The 25,583-nt window shown below is 43.1% G+C and overlaps 1 protein-coding gene across 2 annotated transcripts; it reads right to left on the bottom strand.

Moving 5' to 3' along the window:
* Positions 1-7,254: 7,254 nt before the first annotated feature.
* Positions 7,255-21,205, bottom strand: LOC124283591 (docking protein 3-like). 2 transcript variants are annotated; one of them, XM_046719575.1, is made up of 4 exons: positions 21,071-21,205; positions 16,142-16,257; positions 12,085-12,423; positions 7,255-11,312 (listed from the first exon to the last, which is right to left on the bottom strand). In XM_046719575.1, exons 2-4 carry the CDS (start codon positions 16,161-16,163, stop codon positions 10,603-10,605), a joined length of 1,071 nt encoding a protein of 356 aa, XP_046575531.1. In that variant the 5' UTR covers positions 16,164-16,257; positions 21,071-21,205; the 3' UTR covers positions 7,255-10,602. The 2 variants fall into 2 exon arrangements, with proteins under 2 accessions (XP_046575531.1, XP_046575533.1); XM_046719577.1 differs by lacking the exon at positions 21,071-21,205 and adding an exon at positions 20,959-21,054.
* Positions 21,206-25,583: the final 4,378 nt, after the last annotated feature.

Here is a 25,583-nt window from a genome sequence, read left to right as displayed (position 1 = left end):
TACATCTTGAAAGCAATTGTTAAAAGGGGAAGGATCATTCAAATTACAGCACACAGCCAAATGCAAATCATTAAAATGCGCTCCGCCCGTCCGTCCGTGCACATTCGTCTTTTCCGGAGCAGAACTTCAAAACCGCTCACTATTTCTTCACCAAACGTGGCACATAGATAGATCTGGTGGTGTACTGGTGCCTTTTTGGTAGTTTGGGATTTCTGTATAAAATATTTTTGTGTGTGTTTCCATTGCAACAATTTTCGACTTTGACTAAAATTGGTGGTAGTGTTCTTTTCAGGAGCAGAACTGTAAAACTGTTCAATATTTTTCACCACAAATTGGTATATATATCAATCAGAACCTTAAGTGGTGCCCTGGCTATTTGCAGATTTTTGACATTTTTTATTTTTCTCGGTTCCATGGAAACGATTTGGACTTAGTCTCAAAACGTAGGGGTGGGCTTCTTTTCCTGAGCAAAAATCGAAAACCTTTCATTATCTTTCAACAAATGTAGCAGATATATGAGAGAGATCTTGAAGTGGTGCCTTTTGTTATTTCAAAGTTTTAGTATTTATATTTTTCATGATTTCCATGGAACAATTTGCACCAAGTAAAAAAAAAATCAAGTTGGACTATCAGTAACTGTCAGATGATTTGTTCTTTCAAATTTCTGGAGCCTGGGGGGATTTGTCATCTTTTGATGACTCTTGTTTTGATAAGTTATAGCAGTGAGTTTCACAAAAAAATAGACATGTCGTCAAATACTAAGCTGCAACTATATCTCTTCCATCCCTTTGTTTTGTCTTCAACTTGCCCTTGCAATGGGCACAGACAGTGTCATCCATGGTTTCTTCTCTCAATTTTCAACCTTGAATACCAGTAAATAAAGTGCATATCAATGTTAATTATTAATTATCACTTTAATTTAACATGAGTTTAAACTTATACCTTCAAAAGAATAAACTTCATGCACATGTTCATATCCTTATCATTGTTAATGTTCTCAATAAACATCTAATTGCACCTTGAAAAGCAGACTTTCTAAACTAACTCTTCATTGATAATTTGGAAAGCCTGCTGTGTTTGCTGTCAAAAGATAAGAGGTACTGTAACGTTTGCAAATGAATTTTCTTCAGTTGACCTAACAAATAAAAGCCTTCTGTCCAATGGTGTATGCACAAGAGTTTAAGTATGATATTTGGCATTGTGCTGTAATTTGAATGATCCCCTTATTCAACAATTGATTTATTGATGTATCTCCTTATTTTAGTTTTTGTTTATAATTAATGATGACAAATAACACTTTTTGGCCACTTGGTTTGCTAATATGGAAATGAAAAGATGATTTTGGCAAGGTTTGTAGCTGGTGCTTGAGACCTAATACAACATGGAAACATTTAAAATTTTATTCAAGGTAGGAGAGTTGTAAACTGAGAAATATTTAAGGTTTTTTGGGTATACATGAAATTTATAGATAATAATTCGTGAACTCATTAATTATTTAAGTCCTAAATTTAATTAGTAAACTGTGTTTTGTAGGCAAATATTCATGAGTAGTACAGAGACACCCATGGAACTGTGAAGGTGACAGCAATAATCTTATATTATATATGAAGCATTGAAAACTCACCAGCAAATCCTTTGAAAACAGCTGTTGAAAAAGCAGGGGTGGTCAGTCAGTCTAGATTGGAAACGAAAATCTCCATACAATCGTTTTAATTGCCTTAAATGTATGAAAATGTGTTGTCAACAAGCAACGAGGTGTGGTACACGTGTGTTACTATTTTTGGGAGGGATATCCCCTTCGCGTCACAGGTCACGTGATTCAAAATGGCCCCGCTCATATGTGAGCGATCGACTGAGATGTTTGATGGCTTGTAAATATATATTTTTGGATATTTTGATAACGAAAATAGGGCGCACGTGTAGGTATAAGTACAAAGAAGTAATTCATATAAGTTTTTCGTGCGCAAAAATCGTAACGAGTGCGCGAAAGTGCGACAAAGGATTTCCACCATTGCGGCCTATGGAGGTGCTGCATAGCGTTCATGTCAGTGAGCTGAACGCTATGTATCTTAAAACCGCCCAGGCCTCGGTCATTTCCGTATGCTGCGAGAAAACTAAACTTCTTCCACTGCGCGTTGCGCAAACGTTTCTTCTAGACAGAACTCAGTCATGTTATAGCGGATCAGTGGCGTCTCTATCGCCCTCGTTGACAACGGACAAGGTAGCCATTAAACGTCTTGTGTGTAACATCAACACAAGTCCCCGGCAGATGGGGATATTTGTGGCCCCACATTTGCTTGTGTTAGTCAAGTTGAATCTAAGTCAATGTAACACGTGTTCTGATTGGATAGAAAGAAGGGAGATAATTCGTGTTGCGATCTTTTGCCGCTAGGGGATTTTACGAGAACCGGGAAATATGGCCGTATTAGAACAGAGGTTCGTAGGAAGATATGACAAGTAACCTCTGTGGGAAGAGAATAGGATATCCTAACTTAGGACAAATATTTGGATAGGTTCTGACTTGTCCTAAGTCTATCTTAGTGGATCCTTTTTTTCTAGCGCTTTCTCGCTATATCGCGCTCTGTCTTCTTTGCTGGCAGTCTTTAAAAGGGCTAGGGGTTCTATTAGGGTGAGGTGAGGTGAAATGTGGTTTAACGTCGTGCTTGAGAATATTTCGCTCATATGACGACGTGCATGCGTGTGCATGTGTAGGTGCGGCTGCTAGCCCACTGAGATACCATGCCGCAGTGAAGCATGAATACCCCACTCAGACACATTATACTGACTCCGAGCCGACCAGTCCTTGTACCCATTAATGCCGAGCGCCAGGCAGGGACCAACAAGTACCATATTTTTACGTCTTTTGGTATGACGCGGTCAGGGATCGAACCCGCGACGCTCTAACCACTACACCACGGAGGCGGTCGTTCTATTAGGGTTAGGTACTCAGTGTTAGGTCCTTAGAGAGCTGACGCATCTTTACACTAACGCTTAGTCTCTGAATATATAATTTTGATTGTAACAAGTAAACCCATTTAAATTGAAAAGGAGCCCAAAGCAGACCAGAGATTCAGAACCTGAACATGGGGAAATCTAGACTTGCTTCATTTAGGGCTTTAGCACTGCAGGGAGGGCTAGGCAGTAGGGAAAATAATATGGGCAAGGGACTGTGAGATAGACTAACGCATCTTTAGAGTCAAACAACCCTTTACGACCCTTAAAACATTAGTGTTAGGGTATGGCACCCTTTCCTATCCTTGGGGTTTAGGGTTAGGTACCCTTTACGATCCTTAGGGTTAGGGTATGGGAACCTTTCCGATCCGGGTCCCTTTCCGATCCTTCGGGAGCTGACGTGGCGAACAACCCTTTCCGATCCGCAGGGTTTAGGGTTAGACCGTACCTTAGGGCAGGGTAATCCGATTCGCCCCATCCCAGAAAGTCAGTATGTAGTCTCATACAAATAAACAACACGAACACACATACGATGAGATTACGCTTAGTGACGCTGGAATGCTGATGTTGAATGTGTTGACAATGTGTCATTGATACTTTATAAACGCTACCCGACAGCTACAAAAAGTTTGTAACCTTATATTGTTATCGGATAATCTTATGTAAGTTAAATATATATGTAACTACATGTATATTAAAAACGTATGTATAAATTATTAATGTTGTCATCTCAAATAGGTGAGGCGTTAACTGACTTAAAATCTCTAAAACTGTGAGAGATATTGAGTTCTAGAAATATACTTAGCCAAATTAAAACATTGACACTTATTAAAGTAAACTGAATCCATCAGTGGAATGAGTGAGTTTAGTTTTAGGCCGCACTTAGTTCATTCTCTTCCCACAGAGGTTACTTGTCATATCTTCCTACGAACCTCTGTTCTAATACGGCCATATTTCCCGGTTCTCGTAAAATCCCCTAGCGGCAAAAGATCGCAACACGAATTATCTCCCTTCTTTCTATCCAATCAGAACACGTGTTACATTGACTTAGATTCAACTTGACTAACACAAGCAAATGTGGGGCCACAAATATCCCCCATCTGCCGGGGACTTGTGTTGATGTTACACACAAGACGTTTAATGGCTAGCTTGTCTGTTGTCAACGAGGGCGGTGGAGACGCCACTGATCCGCTAAAACATGACTGAGTTCTGTCTAGAAGAAACGTTTGCGCATCGCGCAGGGGAAGAAGTTTAGTTTTCTCGCAGCATACGGAAATGACCGAGGCCTTGCGAATGATCACTTTTGAAACAACGTCGCCGATTGCACAACTAAATCTGATTGCCTCCAATCACGAGTCTTGAACGCTCACACCATGAAAGGGCCGTATTAGAACAGAGGTTAGGTAGGAAGATATGACAGGAGTAACCTCTGTGGAAAGAGAATGCACTTAGTTATATTCCTTTAAATAATCGAGTCCGGTCCAGACAATCAAGTGATCAACATCATGAGTATCGATCTACGCAATTGGGATACGATGACATGTGTCAACCAAGTCAGCGAGCCTGACCACCCGATCCCGTTAGTCGCCTCTTACGACAAGAATGGGTTACTGAAGACCAATTCTAACCCGGATCTTCATGGGTAGTAGAGATAGACGGTACAGAAATGACTGCCAACCAAGCGACTGTCACGTTGTAGCTCCAGCAGAGACGCTTACGTTTAATGAAAATGAGTCATTATCTTGATGTTTCACCTGGTGGTGTGTGGTCCCGTGCGTAGAGCTCAGGTCACGAATCAGTTGAAGGTAAGCAACGTCGAGTTCGAAGTGTCGTTGGATGGGTGACCGTGTTTAGCAGCTTGAGTTTCTAGGCCTGCCACACAACGAAACACATGTGGTCCCCCCTCAGGCAAGTGAGTCTGTTTAAAATTGCCTCTGGTCACCTAACAGAAAATGGGTACCCGGTGGTATAAGTCATGTGACTTGTTAACCTTCTAGCGCCTCACAGGCAGCTTGGGTTATATGTGAGATATATTCCAGTAAAGATCAAGAGAAACAGATCACGAGGAGAGGCGTTAAAACACTCCTCATCCCTTTGTATTATCATATCACAGCCGTGAAGATCTGGGTTAGAACTGGTCTTCAGCAACCCAAAGGCGACTCCAATTCCCAGTCCTGAACCCGTGTGGGACGAGCCGGGAAGACAGTTCGACAGTAGACGAATCAACACCAGAACTTGTAAGAACTCGACCAAGCACTCATTTACCAATGGCAACGACTTTCGATTACAGTGTTCCAACCTGCTCAGTCCCTTTCTATGGTGGCTGATTAGGGCCATCGCTTTCTCGCCTTAAAAGGCCCTAATCAGCCACCATACCTTACAGACATGCAAAAGGCGGACGGCGATTCTTCACCGTCGTACTCGTTGTTGGTGGGACAACGGCCTTGGCCGACGCAAAGACAAGCCTCCACTCCGTCCACTTCTGTCAACGATCAGGGTTCCGTTCCACAAGCGATCTTAGCGCTACGACTGTCGTAACCCAGTGTTATAGTATGGGAGCTACGATCACCTTAGGGCTCAGATTACTTTGTGGAACTGGGCCATGGGCCCTTCTTCTGGTTAGGTGTTTTTGAGGTCGCCTTCGTCGTATGGCGTGTCGGCAGACCAATCCCTGGGCCCGTTGCCCCTCAGGTTTTACGCCATGTGGCGCAAGGTCACAAGCCCGTATACGATGTACATGTATATACGTGACATCCGACAACGTAAGGAATTGATTGACATTTATAGATATAGCGTTGAGAATTAAGGGTCTAGCGCAGAAGGAGTATTATGAAAAGACTGACTGACTGACTGAGTTTGGCTTTACGCCGCTTTAAGCAATATTCCAGCAACATCACGGCGGGGGACACCAGAAATGGGCTTCACACATTGTACCCATGTGGGGATTCGAACCCGGGTCTTCGGCGTGACGAGCCAACGCTTTGACCATTATGCTACCCCACCGCCCCATTATGAAAAGAAGGGATTCATCTAATGTTAGCTGACTGTATACATCAAAGATGTAATTTCGGTGCACTTTGGACATTTATTGAAACAATTAGGACCTTGGAATAAATGCAGTTTTAAAGACATTTATTGAAATAGTTTGCACTATAACCACTCATATCAGTGTGGTACTCGTCTATTTTCATAATAACATACACACTACTTCTATTGATGGCACGTGGTGAGGCTCGCTGACATGTCATCGGTTCCCATTTGCGTGGATCGATGCTCATGCTGTTGATCACTGGATTGTCTGGTCCAGACTCGATAATTTTCAGACCGCCGCCATATAGCTGGAATATTGCTGAATGCGGCGTAAAACTAAACTCACTCACTACTGAACCATAAAAAAAAAATCAACATTGACATTGCGATTGTTTCCATCGTCCTTGACTCTTTTTAAATAACCATGGAATGGTTTGTTTTCCTTGAATGATTCAGGCTCATCAGACAAAGATATGAGTGCAAAGATGCACATAAACATGGAAACCACACCCTTAAAGTATAAGTAATGAATATGAACGACAGAAGGAAGCGCAAAAGCGATGGAATCTATTGTCTGACATGATTCTCTGTGTGAGAGGGTTGTTATTCAGCTAGTTATAGGATGTTATAAGGTGTTCACAGATCACGAGGGGCACATGGGTTTTAACCACACATTTTTAAACTTCTATTTGTAAACGTTTCTTGCCTATGTTTTTTTTATCTGCAAAGTAGTCTCTCATAACCCCGTGGTGGATGGCTCGATATATTTTACTTGTTGATACGTATCGAGGTGAGAAATAAAAAATCTATCTGTGTGTCTGTCTGGATTGATGTACACTCCATGTTTGTTTTTGTTAACGTATTCATCTTACCGAACACCTCAATGTTAATTTTGAACTGTTTGAAGCACGAGTATCGGATCATAATAAGGAGTACCAGAGTTAGGCAATTAGCCAACACCGACAGATAAAGAAAAACAAATTTAGATTTATCTCCCTTCCGTCGATTTGCATTCGCAGAACATCGATAATTTCCGTACATAATACGTAACTCAATTATTCGAGATAAAGAATTACTAACACGAAGTACCAAATGAATTCCAACAGTTCGGCTATCCCAGCAGGTAACGTAGAAAATGTAAGCGGGGTATATTGAAAAAAATGGAAGAGCGCTCAGCCAATCAAAAAACAACACTTAAGCGTGAGGTAAGCTTACAAGTTATCATCCTTAAATTAGAATGGAGAGTTCCGCAAGTCAATGATCAGTCAAGGAAATCCTTCAATATTTATTGTGAGGTCAAGTGCGTTGTACATAAATACACATACATAAAAGGTTTTCAAACAATCAGCTTATATACATATTTCAAAGGGGAATTAGCAGCTCAAACGGTAGAGCTTGTATGCATAGCAATTCTAATTGCACAATAATTCTCTTCTTTCAAGCTGACATCATATAATAATCATTCATGACCGTGCATACAAATCATTTTAACACATATCTCAATTATGCCTCAGCTGTCGTCATATAAATCATACAAAAATGATATTTGCCAATAAACTAGTTATTCATATTAGTTCACTATCAGCATATTAACATATAGAGTAGATTTATTGAGTCCATACATGAGTGTAGTATAGGCACAACTAACCATGACAACACATCTAATTCATTTGCATATTCAATAACGACTGAGATATTATGCATGACAATGTTCATGTAAACACTGTATACATTATATTACCGCTTTCTATTCATAAATAATACATTTTAGTCATGACATTATCTAAGGTAATTAATAGTATCGTACAAGAGAACTTACCTTAAAATGTAATGGAGAATTCCGGAAGTCAATGATCACTCAAGCAGATAGATAATCTTTATTTCCTCGGAAGTCGGAGATACAGCAGGTTGTAACATAGGTTATATATATGTATTTACAGGATACAGAGTGTGATGATCAAAATTAGAATAGGTATTTTAGTTGACGTAGCCAGGGTTTTACAGAGCTTGCGATAAGTTTTATACATTTAAACCACATTTCTTGTTCAAGCTCTTGAACATGTACATTTGGTAGACCACCGAGCATAAATGACACAAATAGGTCTTCATTATTCCATAAACTGACAAAAGTGTCAACATCTAGCATGTCAACTAGTGACTCAATCAAAGCGTTTCTACTACTTTGTATGAGAGCACAGTGCAGAAATACATGTTTTACAATATCATAGGCAACTATGCCACATTCACACTCAAGAGACTGAATGCTCAGTGTGCTGATACGTAAAAGAGCAGCAATATTATTGAAACACTCTGGCGTTTTATAACATGCAGATCATAGTCTGTGAACATTTTTAGAATATCTTATAGTCGGATATCTTTCAAGGTTAAGTCTCAACCTCGTTATAGAAGCAACATATGAATCCTCAGCTTTAAGTATTCTTTCTTTAACCAGTACAGGGGGCGGTGGGGTAGCCTAATGGTTAAAGCGTTGGCTCGTCACGCCGAAGAAAGCCCATTTCTGGTGTCCCCCGCCGTGATGTTGCTGGAATATTGCTAAAAGCGTCATAAAACCAAACTTAGTCAGTCAGTCAGTTACCCAGTACAGACCACTCAGCCTTCGTTGAGAAAGAAGATTGGTTTACATAGTTGTATAAATGCATATCTAGGTCATACATTGTGACAAGATTGGCGATGACTTGCTATATCGCTTTTTCTCCAGTGATGAGGTTTGTCTGTACTGACAGAGTCTATGCACAAGCACTTTCTTAAAGACAACTTCAGTATCGCTGTTACATATAGTTTACCGAGAAATAGCAAGGACTTCTGGTGGATATATCTTCGTAGTGTGACCAGGGCGAGACTGTCTCTGGCTATTGTGGATGATCCACGTTTTGAAAGGCCTTGGATACTCTTACAAAACTAGCTTTGTACAGTTTCCAGCATTAGTATAGGATATTTACATAGCGCACATAGCCACGCACTAGTGCATGCTCAAGGCGCTGGTACATTTTCCTTCGATCATTGGATGTCAATCTCAACGGCCCACCGCATTATCAATCTCAACTCCCTGGGGAGTATACAACTCTTGCAGAAACTAGGCGCACCGAGTTATTGTGGCTTCCTCATCCTAACGAAGTGTATCATATTCCTGTACAGGTAAACGGGCCCATACATTACAAGTGTACAAACCGCATGGCAGAATAATTCTTTCCAAAATACGGACACAACAGAGTGGGTTAAGGCCACCAAAACACAGGCCATGGCTCTTATTGACATTAAAGAGTATCCTAAGCCTTTCACATACAAACTGCGTACGTTCTATGGTTTTACCGGATGAATAGATTTGGAGACCAGCAAATTTTACATGTGTATTGGACGGTATTTCCTTCTCACCAATGTATATTTTAGGATGGACATTTCTTTTTGTATCTCCAAATACAAGAAATAGATTCTTTGGTGGAGGTTTTGGATGGGTAGTCACGTGACCGTTTCAAGATGGTAAATGTGTTATTACCGCGTCCGGCTGCCAATACAATGGCCATTGAGTAATTCACTGGTGCATGAAACAATAGATTGAGTTGACACTTTCAATGGTATATGGTTTATGGTTTATGGTTATCTCTGGGAAGTGCTTTACATCAGCTTGAGCCATGACATGAAAGATAATCTAAGTGATATTTCAATATCAGTGTTTAGAATGAAAATGAAATTTGTGGCAAATATATGCAAAATGTATACATACAGAAAATATACAAATATAAAGTATTTGATAATAAACTGAGCACTCTCACAGTGTAAGTTCTTTGAATTTCTTGTCCTGTAAAATGAACAGAAGAAATATACGGGTACGGAATGCATATTTGTGGCTTTGAATTTATTGCGAGCGTTCTGTTCTGAACAGATTTACGTAAGTCTACATTTGTATTCTGCCCATTATATGAGCATTATTATCTTTAATTTGAAATGTCCTCAAATGAGCATTTTGTTGGATTAAAATTTTTGTGTCAAAAGTTTTAAAGAAAAGATGAGATAAGTTAACAAAAATCACGGATTATCATTAGTCATTAACAAACAGTCAGCTCATATCAGGGCCCTCAGGTTCAGTCAGTTTGGAATGTACATCCTTCAACTTGTTCAGCTTGACCTGATCAAGCGAATACTAATTCACTGCGTGACCGTGTCACAACTGGTTGGGTCTATTATTGTGAAGGAGTGCGCCTTTGTCAGTTGATTGGCAACTTGTCCGAACAGCCGAGACAAGGTCGCCGTTTGACATCTCAGTTTCGAGAAATCGTCAGCGATGCCCTATCTTTCTTTAAAAAGAAGCTACAGATGGTTTAATGTTTCCGATTCGGGCTTTAAGGCAGCGAGCAGCAGCAGCAACTGGTGTTTCCAGTGCAAGCCTGGGCCGAATAGAACAAGAAAGGAAAATGCTCCCCTATTTAATGAAGTTAACTCGACCTGCCGTTTGTGCCATTTGACCTCCCGGGTCATGCATATGTTGAGTAGCTCAGATCAAGCTGTATATGTATTAGGTACGCATTGCGGTTTCATCTTTTTAAAACTTTCACATTTTCATAGCCACTACGAGGCTGCTTTGGACATTCGCTCTTTGGTAAATCAAAAAACAACTAACTTGCCGGGTGCGGGTTTTGGGTCAACCTGGCGCCTGGAATCATCGTCACTTATTTTCAGCCGTTCATACCTGTAACGGGTTCGAGGCTCCTTTGATGTAGATGTCCAATAGTTTCCTTTTTCTTCATCATCACATGTGTGTGGTGTGGGGGTCGCACCAACGCGTGGAACAACACCTCCGTCGTCTTTGTTGACGCCCACAGATTCCATGACCGTCGGCGACAGGTACAGGTCCGTTTCTGATCCAGTACGTGCCCTAGGGTCTGATTCAGTGCGGTTCCTCGGGGCAGTTCCAGTAAGAGTCCTAGTTTCTGTTCTAGGTGGTCCTGGGGGTTCTAACCTAAGAGGCACAGGGGGTTCTGATCCAGTTTGTTCTGGTTCTAATCTAGGTGGCAAAGGGGGTTCTAATCTGGATGAAACTCGAGGTTCTAATCTAGGTGGCAATGGGGGTTCTAATGTGGATGAAACTCGAGGTTCTAATCTAGGTGGCACAGGAGGTTCTAATCTAGGTGATTCTGCAGGCTTCGATCCCTGCCCGATGCGTGTCACGGTCACACCATCACCTGTTTCAAAGCAAGGCGCTGCTGTATTTGCAGCCAGTGACTCTTTACTTTTCTCATCCGGAACTTCACCCTTGAGTTTATTATCTCTCGGTCTCATTGGCAATTGAGTGTACGGCTCTGTATATACGTTATCTGAAATGTAAATAACCAGCTTGAGATTCGATGTCAAGATTGAAGGAAGTGAAATCAAGTGGCGCGGCCTACTAGAGCGGAATTTGTACTTAATGAAATTATTTTTCACGCTTATCTATTTACTGAACAATTGTATGAATCACGAATGCTTCCGCGATTTGGGTGGGTGATGATGATTTTCATGGAGGAGCATATAAAATTTATGTACAATGTAAGTGACCCCGCCCTGCATGTCATGTACAAAATCAATGACACCCCACACACACACACACACACACCTTCCCATAATTTTTAAGCATAAGTTTTTAATGTTCCTATGATGACCCTCCTAGTACATGTGTACAAAATTGATGACCCCCGCCTCCCAAGAACAAAATGGGTGACCCCCTTAAAATCATCATCACCCCCATAAATTATGAACGGTCCCTAACTGTAGTGCACATACAGCAAGTGGAAAACGAATACCCTAATGTGCTTGGCGCCTTCGCTGCACGTGAGTGAGTGAGTTTAGTTTTACGCCGCACGCGACAATATTCCAGCTATATGCCGGTCTGTAAATAATCGAGTCAATTTCAAATCCGGATCTTCACGGGTGCCCTTGCACGTGAACCTGGGGCACGTGTTTTACATCGACATTCTAGTATGCGGGGGATGATCGCTTGTTTCGACCAAAAATGTAAAAACTGCTTTTGGAGTCAGGTGATGCTTAATTAATGCCCATGTGTATACCTCCCCACTGACCCAAAGCGATGGAAAAATAAACGTGACTTACCGATTTTGGGGATCGTTGGTTTCTTCGCACCACGTTTGGCCAAGATTTGTTTTGATACCTCATGGATCTTGTCCAAAATGGCCAGGCCTTCCGTTGTCTCCATCTCGAACGTCCCCTCGCCTGTGGCGCTTTTTCTCCCCACCTCCACTGTGAATTTGTTTGGTGAAGTGCCGTACCTCCTGACGTAGTTGTAAGGCCATTCTAAAATGAGGTCATTTGACGTTAGGTCCCGGAGGCGCACTGCATCATTGTCGATGACCAGATGGTAGGGCTGCTGCTGTTGGTTTGTCAAGGATAAACCCGGCTGGTTTTCACTGAAGACGACTCTAAACTTGTTACCTGAAAGTGATAAATGAAATCTGAAATGCTTGAAGAGAATATTGAATCTGCGGACAGTAAGTTATTCCTGTTTATAGTGCAACCCTGTTATAAAACCACATTGGTTATAACGCCACATTGGTTATAAAGTCATCCTGGATATAATTTCACACTGGTTATATATAGTACCACCCTGCGTATAGTGCCACCCTGGTTATAATGTCATCCTGGTTCAACTGTCACCCTGAGTATAGTGCCACCCTGTTATAACGCAATTCTGGTTCCACTGTCACCCTGAGTATAGTGCCACCCTGGTTTTAATGCTCCCTTGGTTACAGACATCCACGTATAACGCCACTCTGGATATAGTGTAACCCTGGTTATAACGCCACCCTGGATATAGTGTCACCCTGGTTATAACGCCACCCTGGATATAGTGTCACCCTGGTTATAACGCCACCCCGGATATAGTGGCACCGTGGTTATAAGGCCATCCTGGATATAGTGGCACCCTGGTTATACTGTCACCCTGATTATAGTGCCATCCTGGTTTTAATGCTGCCTTGGTTACAGACATCCACTTATAACGCCACCCTGGATATAGTGTCACCCTAGATATGCTGTCACCTTCGTTATATAATGCCACCTTCGTCATAGTACCGTGTATGTAGTGATAGCATATCCTGTCTTGAGAACACTTAAAGTTACACTTGGTATGAATGTCAGAGTGTATGAGATAATTTTTAAAATCCCATCGGGAGTGTTTCAGCCGAGTCTAAGTAAACTTAGGCTCAGTATTATTCGTTACACTGCTATACTGAGTCTAACAAAACCTTGTGGAAGGTCGCGTCAGGTAACCTTTTCAATGGACCAATCAGAACACAGCTTACCAAATCGCGAAAGTTGACATTCGCACATACTTGTTGAACTTTTACCTCGAAAAAGTTTTGTACCCGAACGATTCCGAATGCTATTTTCCAAACGATCGCTTCCGAGTGATGCACATGGAGCACGCCACAACAGTGAGTAAACAGTCGCTGAAAACAGCGTTTTGTCAGTATTCAAGAATGTCAGCTTGCGGAAATATTAGCTAATGATAACCATGTCAACAGAAACCCCAAAGCGTATATTCTGCAGGTCATAGATCTGTGTTTTATGCGGGTTTTCATTGTTGTGAGATCAGTGTTGGCGACCGGGGAAGAGAAAATCCATTTTGTAAGTCCCGCCGAACCCTAAATAGTAGCCTTATCTGATTGGTTAAATCCGTTCGTTCGTGTCGCGTTTGACTGGACGGTCATATGTCGCTCAAAGGTTATCTGACGCGACTTTCCACAAGGTTTTGTTACACTCAGTTTAGCAGGGTAACGAATAATACTGAGTCTAAGTTTACTTAGACTGTGTTTCAGCCATATCACGAGTGTCACAAATTATAAAAAACCGCACATAATTCTATTTGTTTTACTATCCTTTGTGGTAAAACAATTCGAAATCACGGATACAGATTTAAAACTAGTATATGATCATAAAAATAGACTCTTAGTAACAAATGACCATGGGGACTGACGGTACATCTCCTACCTAGATGGTACCTAAGCTGGATTTACACCATCCCTCTATCACAGATTGTATGAATAGATACAGCTTGTAAAAAAATAACATAACACCTTGTTTAGGGCACGATTTATATTTCTCCATGCGGTGAATGAATAAAGGTCAGGTGTAACTCTGATTTCAGAATCTATTGTTCAAGACGATGACCGTCACAAACACATGCAAAGGCAAGTCAAAATTACAGGAACACGGGCCAAAAGTGACAAATAGGGAATCATAGCTGACGTTTTCGTCTCTGATGCGTCAAATTGGTAAAATGTCCTGGGTCCGATCCACTAAGCGTTCGTAGCGCTACGACATTCGTAAGCCTATGATAAACTATAAAGTTACGACAGGTCTTAACTTTCCGAACGCTCTGTGGATCGGGACCCTAAGCGTTCGTAGCGCTACGACATTAGTAAGCCTATGATAAACTATAAAGTTACGACAGGTCGTAACTTTACGAACGCTTTCTGTAGATCGGGACCCTGCTCAGGATAAATTCCTGCTCACCAGATGCTCATAGTGCGTAGTTATTACCGCGGACAGATGACGGACAACTGATCAGCGACAGCAATAGTGTTGTGATGACGTCACGTTCGCCATTATCCTACTTGTATATGGTTGATGAAAGTTACAAATGACTAGGGCTGCGCAATATAACCGGTTTACCGGTATTTACCGGTTCAAACATGAAAACGATACGTATTGCGATACGCTGATCAAAAACCGGTATTTTGACTTGCATTCGGAAAACTTCGTAACACTCGGAAATCTTCGGATATTTCCGTGTTTCATGTGTGCCAAATATTATTTATATTTTATTTTGTCATGATTAAAGCTTAATCAAGCATTTTTATTTTTGTGTGTTTTTGCTTTAAAAATCAAGCATTAACTCGATTATAAGTAGTTTTATGTTTAAAAATACTTCTTGCAATATATTGCAATACATATCGCAATATATGCTTTCACATCGCAATATATCGCAATGTGAAAATTCTCTGCAATACCCAGCCCTACAAATGACCATAACTACAAAGAAGTAAACACTAATATTGCCAGATCTACGTACCATCAGTATGTATGATCGTGGGTTTTATACCCACTTTGATTGTGATTCATACACATATACTATTGATGTACTTTGCGAGGTTTCTTAGGATTATGTAAATAGGTTTTGTCCTGCTTTTGTTCACATTTGCGCTAATTAAATTCTAATGACGTAACTATGTATTTTCGTATGTTCTAACGCCACAAAATATTTCATCTATAAGACAGCGGTCTGAAAGTAATCGAGTCTATTCAAAACAATCCAGTGATTGACGACATGAGCATTGATCTACGCGAACGGGATACGATGACATGTGCCGCTTTACTCGTCGTTTATGACAAACATACGTCCGGGATTCGAACCCAGAACTTCACGAAGTTCTCAATATCAAGCACGAAAATACGGTATCTGATTTCCTCAACTGTTCACTGAAGTAACAATAGAAATTAGAAACAATATAACTACTTAGGCAATTTTTAGGTTTCTGTTTTGCGTTCCGTGTCCTGCTGTGCCTTTCCAGTACATGTACTTTAAACACAATGAGAAGTTAAATGAGGCACTTGGAAAAAAGTGTTACAGTTCATTCGACACACAGACAATGTTTTCTTAGCAGTGGCTTCTGTACCAGTGAAAATAGATTGTCGCTTTATACATGTCAATAAATACATGAGTGTCTAGCCCATACCATCCGTGAAGATCTTGGTTAGAATTCGGGATTCGAACCCAAGATAAGATTGTCTAGACAGCCTTAGGGGCGTTGAACTATCATCAACCCTGCCCTATAAGGGCAAAATCTCGGGCTTATGCAAAGTTTAAGAAAAGGAAAAACAAACAAACAGTCCGGCTTGTCATAATCGTCAAAGCAGTTGCACAGGGGCGGTGGGGTAGTCTAGTGGTTAAGCGTCCGCTCGTCACGCCGAAGCCCCGGGTTCGATTCCCCACATGGGCACAATGTGTGAAGCCCATTGCTGGTGTCCTTCACCGTGATATTGCTGGAATATTGCTAAGAGCGGCGTCAAGCTAAACTCACTCACTCACGCAGTTGCGTTCCTTAGACGAGACAGGATTGCAAAATTGTGTTGAGAAGTCAGCACTCACCTTTCTCCTTGTCCATAATCATATCAGCTAGTCTTCTGCATGGAAGTGTCGCCTATAGGCAGTGGAAGTATGCACACGAGGGACTGTACTTCTCGATGAGCAGTTGACAAACAAACCTGACAATAAGAACAATAATCTTGTTTACCTCAATGCATTTATTATGGAATCCAAGAAGGGACATTGTCGTGTTGTCGCCCTTTAAAATACGAGCAAAAAGAGGCAAAATTAACCAAAGCGCGACCATGCGACAATGCGACATTTCGACCATTTGTCGCATTGTGGCATTGTCGCGCTTTGGTTAATTTTGCCTCTTTTTGCTTGTTTTTGAGAGGGCGACAACGCGACAATGCGACAACGCCACAATGTCCCTTCTAGGATTCCATAGTTTATAAGCTCAGGATAAGCGCCACGATACACTGTGTGCACAGACAGAAGACACAAGGTCAAGGTGACATTGTCAGTGTTGCATAATTGACAGTAACTTCCTGATTCAGATGTAAGCAATTTTGAAGACAAACAAGAAGACGTTCACGCGGGTATTATTTACACCAATGTTCCCCTGAAGTTGCATTCAACACATGTAGGAGAACTGATTATCTTTTGACTATACTGGGAACTCTTCCGTCTGAATCCGCCAGCCCATACAAAGTAATTTCGACTGAATAGGAGATATGAAGGATGGGGTGTTGCATTTGTAAAACAAGTTGATATATGTCTCGAAAGCTGCATGACTATCATACTGTGTATGACATATTTTCGCTCCACTGACCAAGATTTTGCCATGCCACGCCTATCCTACCTTACACACTGGGGATGTTGAATTCTGGTTAACTGAGACCCATTCTATACACAAGGAAAAAAGTATCGCAACGCCAATGATCTTACCCCTGTATAGCCTTTTATACTGTCGGAAATAAATAACTGTGCATAACATAACATTGTCTAAAAAAGTCAATTCAAAATTACAAAAATAGCCATAAATAAACATTTAGCAAAGCACTTTGCATGGAAATGAAAGTCGGGTATCGCGCGTGGCAAAACCTACTCACTTTTTGTATGCTTTATGACTCCTGAATTTTTCTCACCTGATATTGAAAACTGAAGAACAGTTGATTATTCTCTAGCCTCTGAATGTTGTGGACTACACGTACGTTACTTTCAACCTACACTGGGCGTACGTCATGGCGCGGAAACGGGGATTTTCTATAAGCCGCGGCATGACGTACGCCCAGTGTAGGTTGAAAGTAACGTACGTATGCTGGAGACTGGAATGGCCCAAATTGAAGTAGCCAGACATTTTGGTGTTCATCGAAACGCGATCTCATCTCTATGGAGACGTTTTCAACATAATGGGAACACGAAAGATTTGCCTCGGGCCGACCGTCCACGCGAGACGTCTCGTCAGCAAGACAACCGCATTCGGCTGACCCATCTAAGGAATCGATTCCACACTGCCAGTTTGACTGCTCGGACCATTACTGGCTTACATCCATTTAGTATCAGAACTGTACGGAACCGACCGAGGGAGCACATCAGGCCCCGACGGCCTGCAATGCGTCCAATCTTGCTCCAGCGTCACAGACAGCTACGTCTTGCCTGGTGCAGACAGCATCTACCATTACAGGAGACAAAATTGGGATAGTCGTTTGTTTACTGACATTGTCGAGAATTCATCTGGGCAGTTCAGATGGCAGGGCAAGGTTTACAGACGGCATGCTGATGCGTGCGTTGTTCAACGTCGACTGTTTGGTGGCGACGGTGTTATGGTATGGGGGGTAATCACATCTCATGGTCGGACACGACTTGTCATTGTCAATGGCAGTCAGACAGGTCTGCGATACAGGGATGATCTCTTTGGGCCTCATGTGCAGCAGTTCATACAAGGACAGATACGTAGCATCACGCTTTAGCAAGATACTGTCCGTCCACACATCGCTTGTGATAGATTTCCTGAGACAGCAGAACATCCTGTACTCCCCTGGCCAGCTGTTTCTCCGGACCTGTCCCCTATCGAGCACGTTTAGGATGAAATGGAGCGACGTTTACGTCAAGCCCAGAATCAGCCATTGGATTTGCCTAAATTGGGACAAGCGTTAGTTTACACATGCAGCATCATTCCCCAAGCTTTCTTCAATCGCTTAGAGTCGTCTATGTGTCGTCGTTGTCAAGCCTGCATAAATTCCAATGGTGGACACACATGATACTGAATTTGTGAACGGACATTTGACACCACACTTTAAGGGCCTGTCACGATGCCTAGTGTCAAATCACACAGATTTCGTGATTATCCTGTCAACAGTTGAACAATGATACATTCATGTCATAGATATGTTTGCTTTTATGGTCATATTTGTCATTCGGGCGAACTGTATTGATTCTAGATACACATGCGCTACAACGATCAAAGGTAAGTATCACGTGCGCTCCGTGTACCAGTCATTAAGCAAATGTCAGGGTTCTGTAAACTGTTTTTACCGCATGGTAACGTGGAAACTCAATTGATTTCGTTGTTGATAAGCGAATATATTACTTCCGCAATGGGCAATTGTTGAAAAGATGCAAGTTATTGGTATGCGGAATGCTGGCGTGTCATTGAGGAGTGAGTGAGTTTAGTTTTACGCCGCACTCAGCAACATTTCAGCTATATGGCGGAGGTTTGTAAATAGTCTGGACCAGACAATCAAGTGATCAACAGCATGAGCAACGATCTACGCAATTGGGATACGAAGACATGTGTCAGCCAAGTCAGCGAGCCTGACTCTTACGACAAGCATGGAGATGAATTCTAACCCGGATCGTTACGGGTATGTGTCATTGAGGACTATTACAAGAGAGTTGTCAGCCATCGACATCAGCCGACTGACCAGAAAACTGATGACGTTAAGTGCCGTCAGCGTTTCAGACCGACCACGAGTGACAACTCTTCGGGAGGATATAGCCCTTGTCAAGTGATGTGTTAAACAACAGCGTCGCTTTCACATCGTCTTTTTTCAAACGGAACGGTCCAACATCACCTAAACCGGCCAGGTATAGAGCAAGACGACATATCATTCGTCTGTTGTTATCCCCAAAGCACAAAGCAGCACCATCCAGCATCACCCATCATGCACTGTCTTGGAACCCACAGGGGAAAGGAAGAGAGGAAGGCCCAGGAACAGCTGTAGGCGAGACACAGAGGCAGAATCAAAGCTGATATGACTGACTGACTGAATTTGGTTTTACGCCGCTTTAAGCAATATTCCAGCAACATCACGGCGGGGGACACCAGAAATGGGCTTCACAAATTGTACCCATGTGGGGAATCGAACCCGGGTCTTCGGCGTGACGAGCCAACGCTTTAACCACTAGGCTACCCCACCGCCCCCAAAGCTGATATGAAAGAACTGGAAGGAGACAGAACAGTTAGCCCTGAGCCGTGCAAGATGAGTTACACAGTTCACTATTTGTTACGAGGGAGGAGTGCAGAGAAAGGGACAGCCAGGTGTTCGAGAACGGATGGAGACGGCACAGCACAGGTTAATGAATAAATAACTTTGTCTGTGAGCGTGCTTCTCTAACACCTGGCTGTCCCTTTCTCTGCAACCCTCCCTCGTAACAAACAGTGAACTGTGTCAATATTTTAATGAAATTCTGCAAAAACCTCACAGAGTGGGTATGATGTTTTGATTATGATCAGCGTTTCATTGAGTATTTTATGTTTATTAGTTTTCGAGTTAGATTGCAATTCATCGGTCCGCTTTTGAGCCAAACGGAATTTTATATACCTGCAACATTATCAGGTGACAAATTGGTGGTGTGTGGTCCTGTGCATAGAGCTCGGGTCACAAATCAGTTGAAGTAAAGCAACGTTTTGCGCGGAGAGTCTTGGATGGGTGACCGTGAGTGCGTGAGTATGTACAAAATTGCCTCTGTTCAACCAGCAGAAAATGGGCACCCGGTGAAAACAGTTGTGAGACTATTAACCATCTAGCGCTTAACAAACAGCTTGGGTTATCCGGGGTAACAATGATCAGATTGTGCGCTTTGAGCAGGATATCTAGCCAGGAAAAGGCGAGTTATAATTATTCTCATTATCATTATTATCATTATTATTCGTTGTTCACCGGTCCACGTAGGGCGAGGTTAACATGCACTACCACAGAGGGTACATCGACCAACAACCCGCTCGAGAACGGTGGACAACGTCTCATGTCAATCTCGACCGCCTCCGTGGTGTTGTGGTTAGAGCGTCCGCCCGGAGAGCGGAAGGTCGCGGGTTCGATCCCCGACCGCGTCATACCAAAAGACGTTATAATATGGTACTTGTTGGTCTCTGCCTGGCGCTCGGCATTAATGGGTACAACAAGGACTGGTCGGCTCGGAGTCAGTACAATGTGTCTGAGTGGGGTATTCATGCTTCACTGCGGCATGGTATCTCATTGGGCTAGCACTATAAAACCAGCTTCAGTCTGGGCTAGTACAGGCAGCCGCACCTACACATACACACGCATGCACGTCGTCATATGAGCGAAATATTCTCAAGCACGACGTTAAACCTAATTTCACCTCACCTCATGTCAATCTCACCTTCCTTCACGTCAAATGAATATATGATTATACAATGCCATTTAGAAAGTGGTCAAATGTAACATATGATATATTTGGGGTACAGATTCTTGTACCTTTGGTTGGGTTGAGTCGAACCCACACTTCACAGTCAGGCACCTAAACGCCAGCACACAAAGTCAGCCGCCTTACCCGCTGAGCCACCGCGACAACTGGTAGTCCAGAATGCGGACTTTGTGAACCCCTCTGTTCTAAATGAATATACCACTGACCTGTCAGCCATGACATGATTTTACGTTCCACGTATGTTCCTTACATGTGACAGGTATAAGCCATATCTTCCATTGTGACACATGACATGATATAAGGTTGATCTCGTCTCACCTTCCTTACACATCACAGGTAGAACCCTCGTCTTCCTCCGTGGAAACACCTTGTATGGAAGTACTTCACAAACAATTGTGTGTCAGGCACACTCGCGTCACGTAGCTCGATACAACGGTAGGCTGTGGACTAAACCAGGAAGTAAAACGAGGTGCTTGCTGGCAGTTTGCCAACATGCATGGCCGATACTATAGAGCTCTCTAAAGATAGCCTATTCATGAGTAGTATTGTGTAACTCTCGACTCGCCGTTCAGGTTAAATAAATTATATAATACACGCATAAGGTACAAAAACAAGAATTAAATGAAAATTAACGGTTGTAAAAAGATCCTTAACAATTTTTATATTGAAATACTTATCCCCGGTGATGGAGAAATCCACCCAGTGTAAGGTATAGGGTTTAGGGCTTAGGGTGTAAGGTATAAGACGTAGGGTACAATGTGTGAGGTATAGGGCGCAGGATTTAAGGGGTAGGCTATAAGGTGTCGGGTACAGGTGGTAGGGCACAGGGCGTAAGATGGGCAGCGTGTGCGATATGCTACAGTATATGCGTCACAACGGCAGTATTTCAGCCACCTCACGGGCCAACAAAGATAACGATGCATCAGAGATTTACTTTTTAACTAGTTTGAGACCATGTAGAGATACGACTATTACACGGCTGTATTAAAAGGAATACGTCGTGTGAGTAGGTAAAGAGATAGGTAAAACGAAAGATGCGCATTTTTCTTTGGGGTGGATAGAATGAGTGACGCCATGAGTGATACTGATGGTAGAAAGAGAGACGTCATGTGTGATAGGGATGGGCAGAAAGAGAGACAGCATGTATGATAGGGATGGGCAGAAAGAGACGTCATGTGTGATAGGGATGGGTAGAAAGAGAGACATGTGTGATAGGGATGGGTAGAAAGGGAGACATCATGAGTGATGACGGGCAGAGAGACGTCAGAAAGAGAGGCGTCATGTGTGATTAGGGATGGGCAGAAAGAGACGTCATGTGTGATAGGGATGGGTAGAAAGAGAGACATGTGTGATAGGGATGGGCAGAAAGAGAGACGTCATGAGTGATAGGGATGGGCAGAAAGAGAGACGTCATGTGTGATAGGGATGGACAGAAAGAGAGGCGTCATGTGTGATAGGGATGGACAGAAAGAGAGACGTCATGTGTGATAGGGATGGGTAGAAAGAGAGACATCATGTGTGATAGGGATGGGCAGAAAGAGAGACATCATGTGTGATAGGGATGGGCAGAAAGAGAGACATCATGTGTGATAGGGATGGACAGAAAGAGAGACATCATGTGTGATAGGGATGGGCAGAAAGAGAGACATCATGTGTGATAGGGATGGGCAGAAAGAGAGACATCATGTGTGATAGGGATGGGCAGAAAGAGAGACGTCATGTGTGATAGGGATGGGCAGAAAGAGAGACATCATGTGTGATAGGGATGGGCAGAAAGAGAGACGTCATGTGTGATAGGGATGGGGATGGGCAGAAAGAGAGACATCATGTGTGATAGGGATGGGCAGAAAGAGAGACATCATGTGTGATAGGGATGGACAGAAAGAGAGACATCATGTGTGATAGGGATGGGCAGAAAGAGAGACGTCATGTGTGATAGGGATGGGCAGAAAGAGAGACATCATGTGTGATAGGGATGGAAAGAAAGAGAGACGTCATGTGTGATCGGGATGGACAGAAAGAGAGACGTCATGTGTGATAGGGATGGACAGAAAGAGAGACATCATGTGTGATTGGGATGGGCAGAAAGAGAGACGTCATGTGTGATAGGGGTCGGCAGAAAGAGAAATCATGTGTGATAGGGATGGGCAGAAAGAGAGACATCATGTGTGATAGGGATGGGCAGAAAGAGACGTCATGTGTGATAGGGATGGGTAGAAAGAGAGACATCATGTGAAATAGGGATGGACAGAAAGAGAGACATCATGTGTGATAGGGATGGGTAGAAAGAGAGACATCATGTGTGATAGGGATGGGCAGAAAGAGAGACGTCATGTGTGATAGGGATGGGCAGAAAGAGAGACATCATGTGTAATAGGGATGGACAGAAAGAGAGACATCATGTGTGATAGGGATTGGCAGAAAGAGAGACGTCATGTGTGATAGGGGTTGGCAGAAAGAGAAATCATGTGTGATAGGGATGGACAGAAAGAGAGACGTGATGTGTGATAGGGATGGGCAGAAAGAGAGACATCATGTGTGATAGGAATTGACAGAAAGAAAGACATGTGTGATAGGGATGGACAGAAAGAGAGACATCATGTGTGATAGGGATGGGCAGAAAGAAAGACATGTGTGATAGGGATGGGCAGAAAGAGAGACATCATGTGTGATAGGGATGGGCAGAAAGAGAGACATCATGTGTGATAGGGATGGACAGAAAGAGAGACGTCATGTGTGATAGAGGATGGGCAGAAAGAGGGCCGCCTCCGTGGTGTATGGTTTAGAGCAGTCCGCCCGGAGAGCGGAAGGTCGCGGGTTCGATCCCCGACCGCGTCATACCAAAAGACGTTAAAAATATGGTACTTGTTGGTCCCTCGCCTGGCGCGCTCGGCATTACCGGGTACAACAAGGACTGGTCGGCTCGGAGTCAGTATAATGTGTCTGAGTGGGGTATTCATGCTTCACTGCGGCATGGTATCTCAGTGGCTAGCACTATAAAACCAGCTTCAGTCTGCTAGTACAAGCAGCCGCACATACACATTACACACGCATGCACGTCGTCATATGAGCGAAATATTCTCGCTAACGACGTTAATTCCTTCACGTCAAATGAATATATGATTATACAATGCCATTTAGAAAGTGGTCAAATGTAACATATGATATATTTGGGGTACAGATTCTTGTACCTTGGTTGGGCTGAGTCGAACCCACGACCACAGTCAGGCACCCAAACGCCAGCAATAACAAAGTCAGTCAGTCTTTACCCGCTGAGCCACACCGCGACAACTGGTAGTCCAGAATGCGGACTTTGTGAACCCCTCTGGTTCCAAATGAATATACCACCGGACCCGTCAGCCATGATACGATCTTTTACGTTCCACGTTCCCCATACGTGACAGGCGTATGGGCTTCATCTTCCATTGTGACACATGACATGATGCAGTATTGATCCTCGTCCTCACCCTTTACACATCAATAGAACCCCGTCTCCTCCGTGGAAACACCTTGTAGCGGAAGCATTTCCACAAACAATCAGGTCAGCACACCCGGCGTCACGTAGCCCGGGATACAACGGTAGGCCAGGACCAAACCCAGGAAGTAAACGAGGTGTCAAGCAGTCTTGGCCACCATGCATGGTCGATAACCATAGAGCCCCAAAGATAGCCCATTCCATGAGTAGCATTGTAACCCCGACCCGTCGTCCAGGTTAAACAAACTATACAATCACACCCATACAAAACAAGAATCAAACGAAAACTAATCCATTGTAAAAAGATCCCCAATCAACTTTTATTGAACACGACCCCGGTGACGGAGAACCAACCCAGACGTCAACGAGGGTGTTGGTAGAAAGAGGAAGGGCACAAGGATGGAAGGAAAGATGGAGTGGATGGTAGAAAGACAGTGCACAGCAGGAGCATGGCCACACGACCACAGCATATGCGTCACAACGGCAGTATTTCAGCCACCTCACGGGCCAACAAAGATAACGGATGGAGACGACCCACGAGACCATGACCCACACACAGGAACGAAATGTGGAGGATGGATAGAAAGAGAGACATCATGTGGACACCGTAGAAAGAAAGCCAGGAGGAAAGAGAGAAAAGGAGGGGATGGTGAAAGGAGTGGATGGATAGAAAGAGAGACAGTGGATGGAAAGAGAGACAAACAGTGGAAGAGAAGACAGTGGATGGATAGAAATATGTGGATGGGTAGAGAGGACAGGTGGAGAGGATGGACAGGACATGTGGATGGTAGAAAGAGAGATGGATGGACAGGAGGACAGGGATGGATAGAAAGAAAGATATGGATGGATAGAAACATGGTGGATGGGGTAGACAGGGGTGGACAGGGACAGGAAAGAGGACAGGGATGTGTAGAAAGAGTGACGCTGATGTCTGATAGGATGGGTAGAATGAGTGATCATGAGTGATAGGATGGGTAGACAGAGATCAGTCATGTGTGATGGGAATTGACAGAGACATCACAGACAGGATGTGTAGAAAGAGAGATTAATCATGTGTGATAGGATGGTAGAAAGAGTGATCATCATGATAGGATGGGGTGGAAAGAGAGACGTCATGTGATAGGATGGGCAGATAGAGAGACACTGTGCGTGATAGGGATGGGCAGGAATGAGAGGACATCATGTGTGATAGGGATAGGCAGAATGAGAGACACTCAGTGGTGATACAGGGATGGACAGAAAGAGAGACGTCATGTAAGTTATAGTGGATGGGAGAAAGAGAGATCATGTATAGGATTGCCAGAAAGTGTGATCAAGTGTGTGATAGGGATGGGTAGAGAAGAGAGACATCATGTG

The sequence above is a fragment of the Haliotis rubra genome, unplaced genomic scaffold (genome assembly GCF_003918875.1).
Source record: "Haliotis rubra isolate DU_JTF1 unplaced genomic scaffold, ASM391887v1 Scf318, whole genome shotgun sequence".
Taxonomy (NCBI): Eukaryota; Metazoa; Mollusca; class Gastropoda; order Lepetellida; family Haliotidae; genus Haliotis; species Haliotis rubra.
Note: the sequence above shows the minus strand (reverse complement) of the source record. Positions and strands in the feature narration are given on the sequence as shown.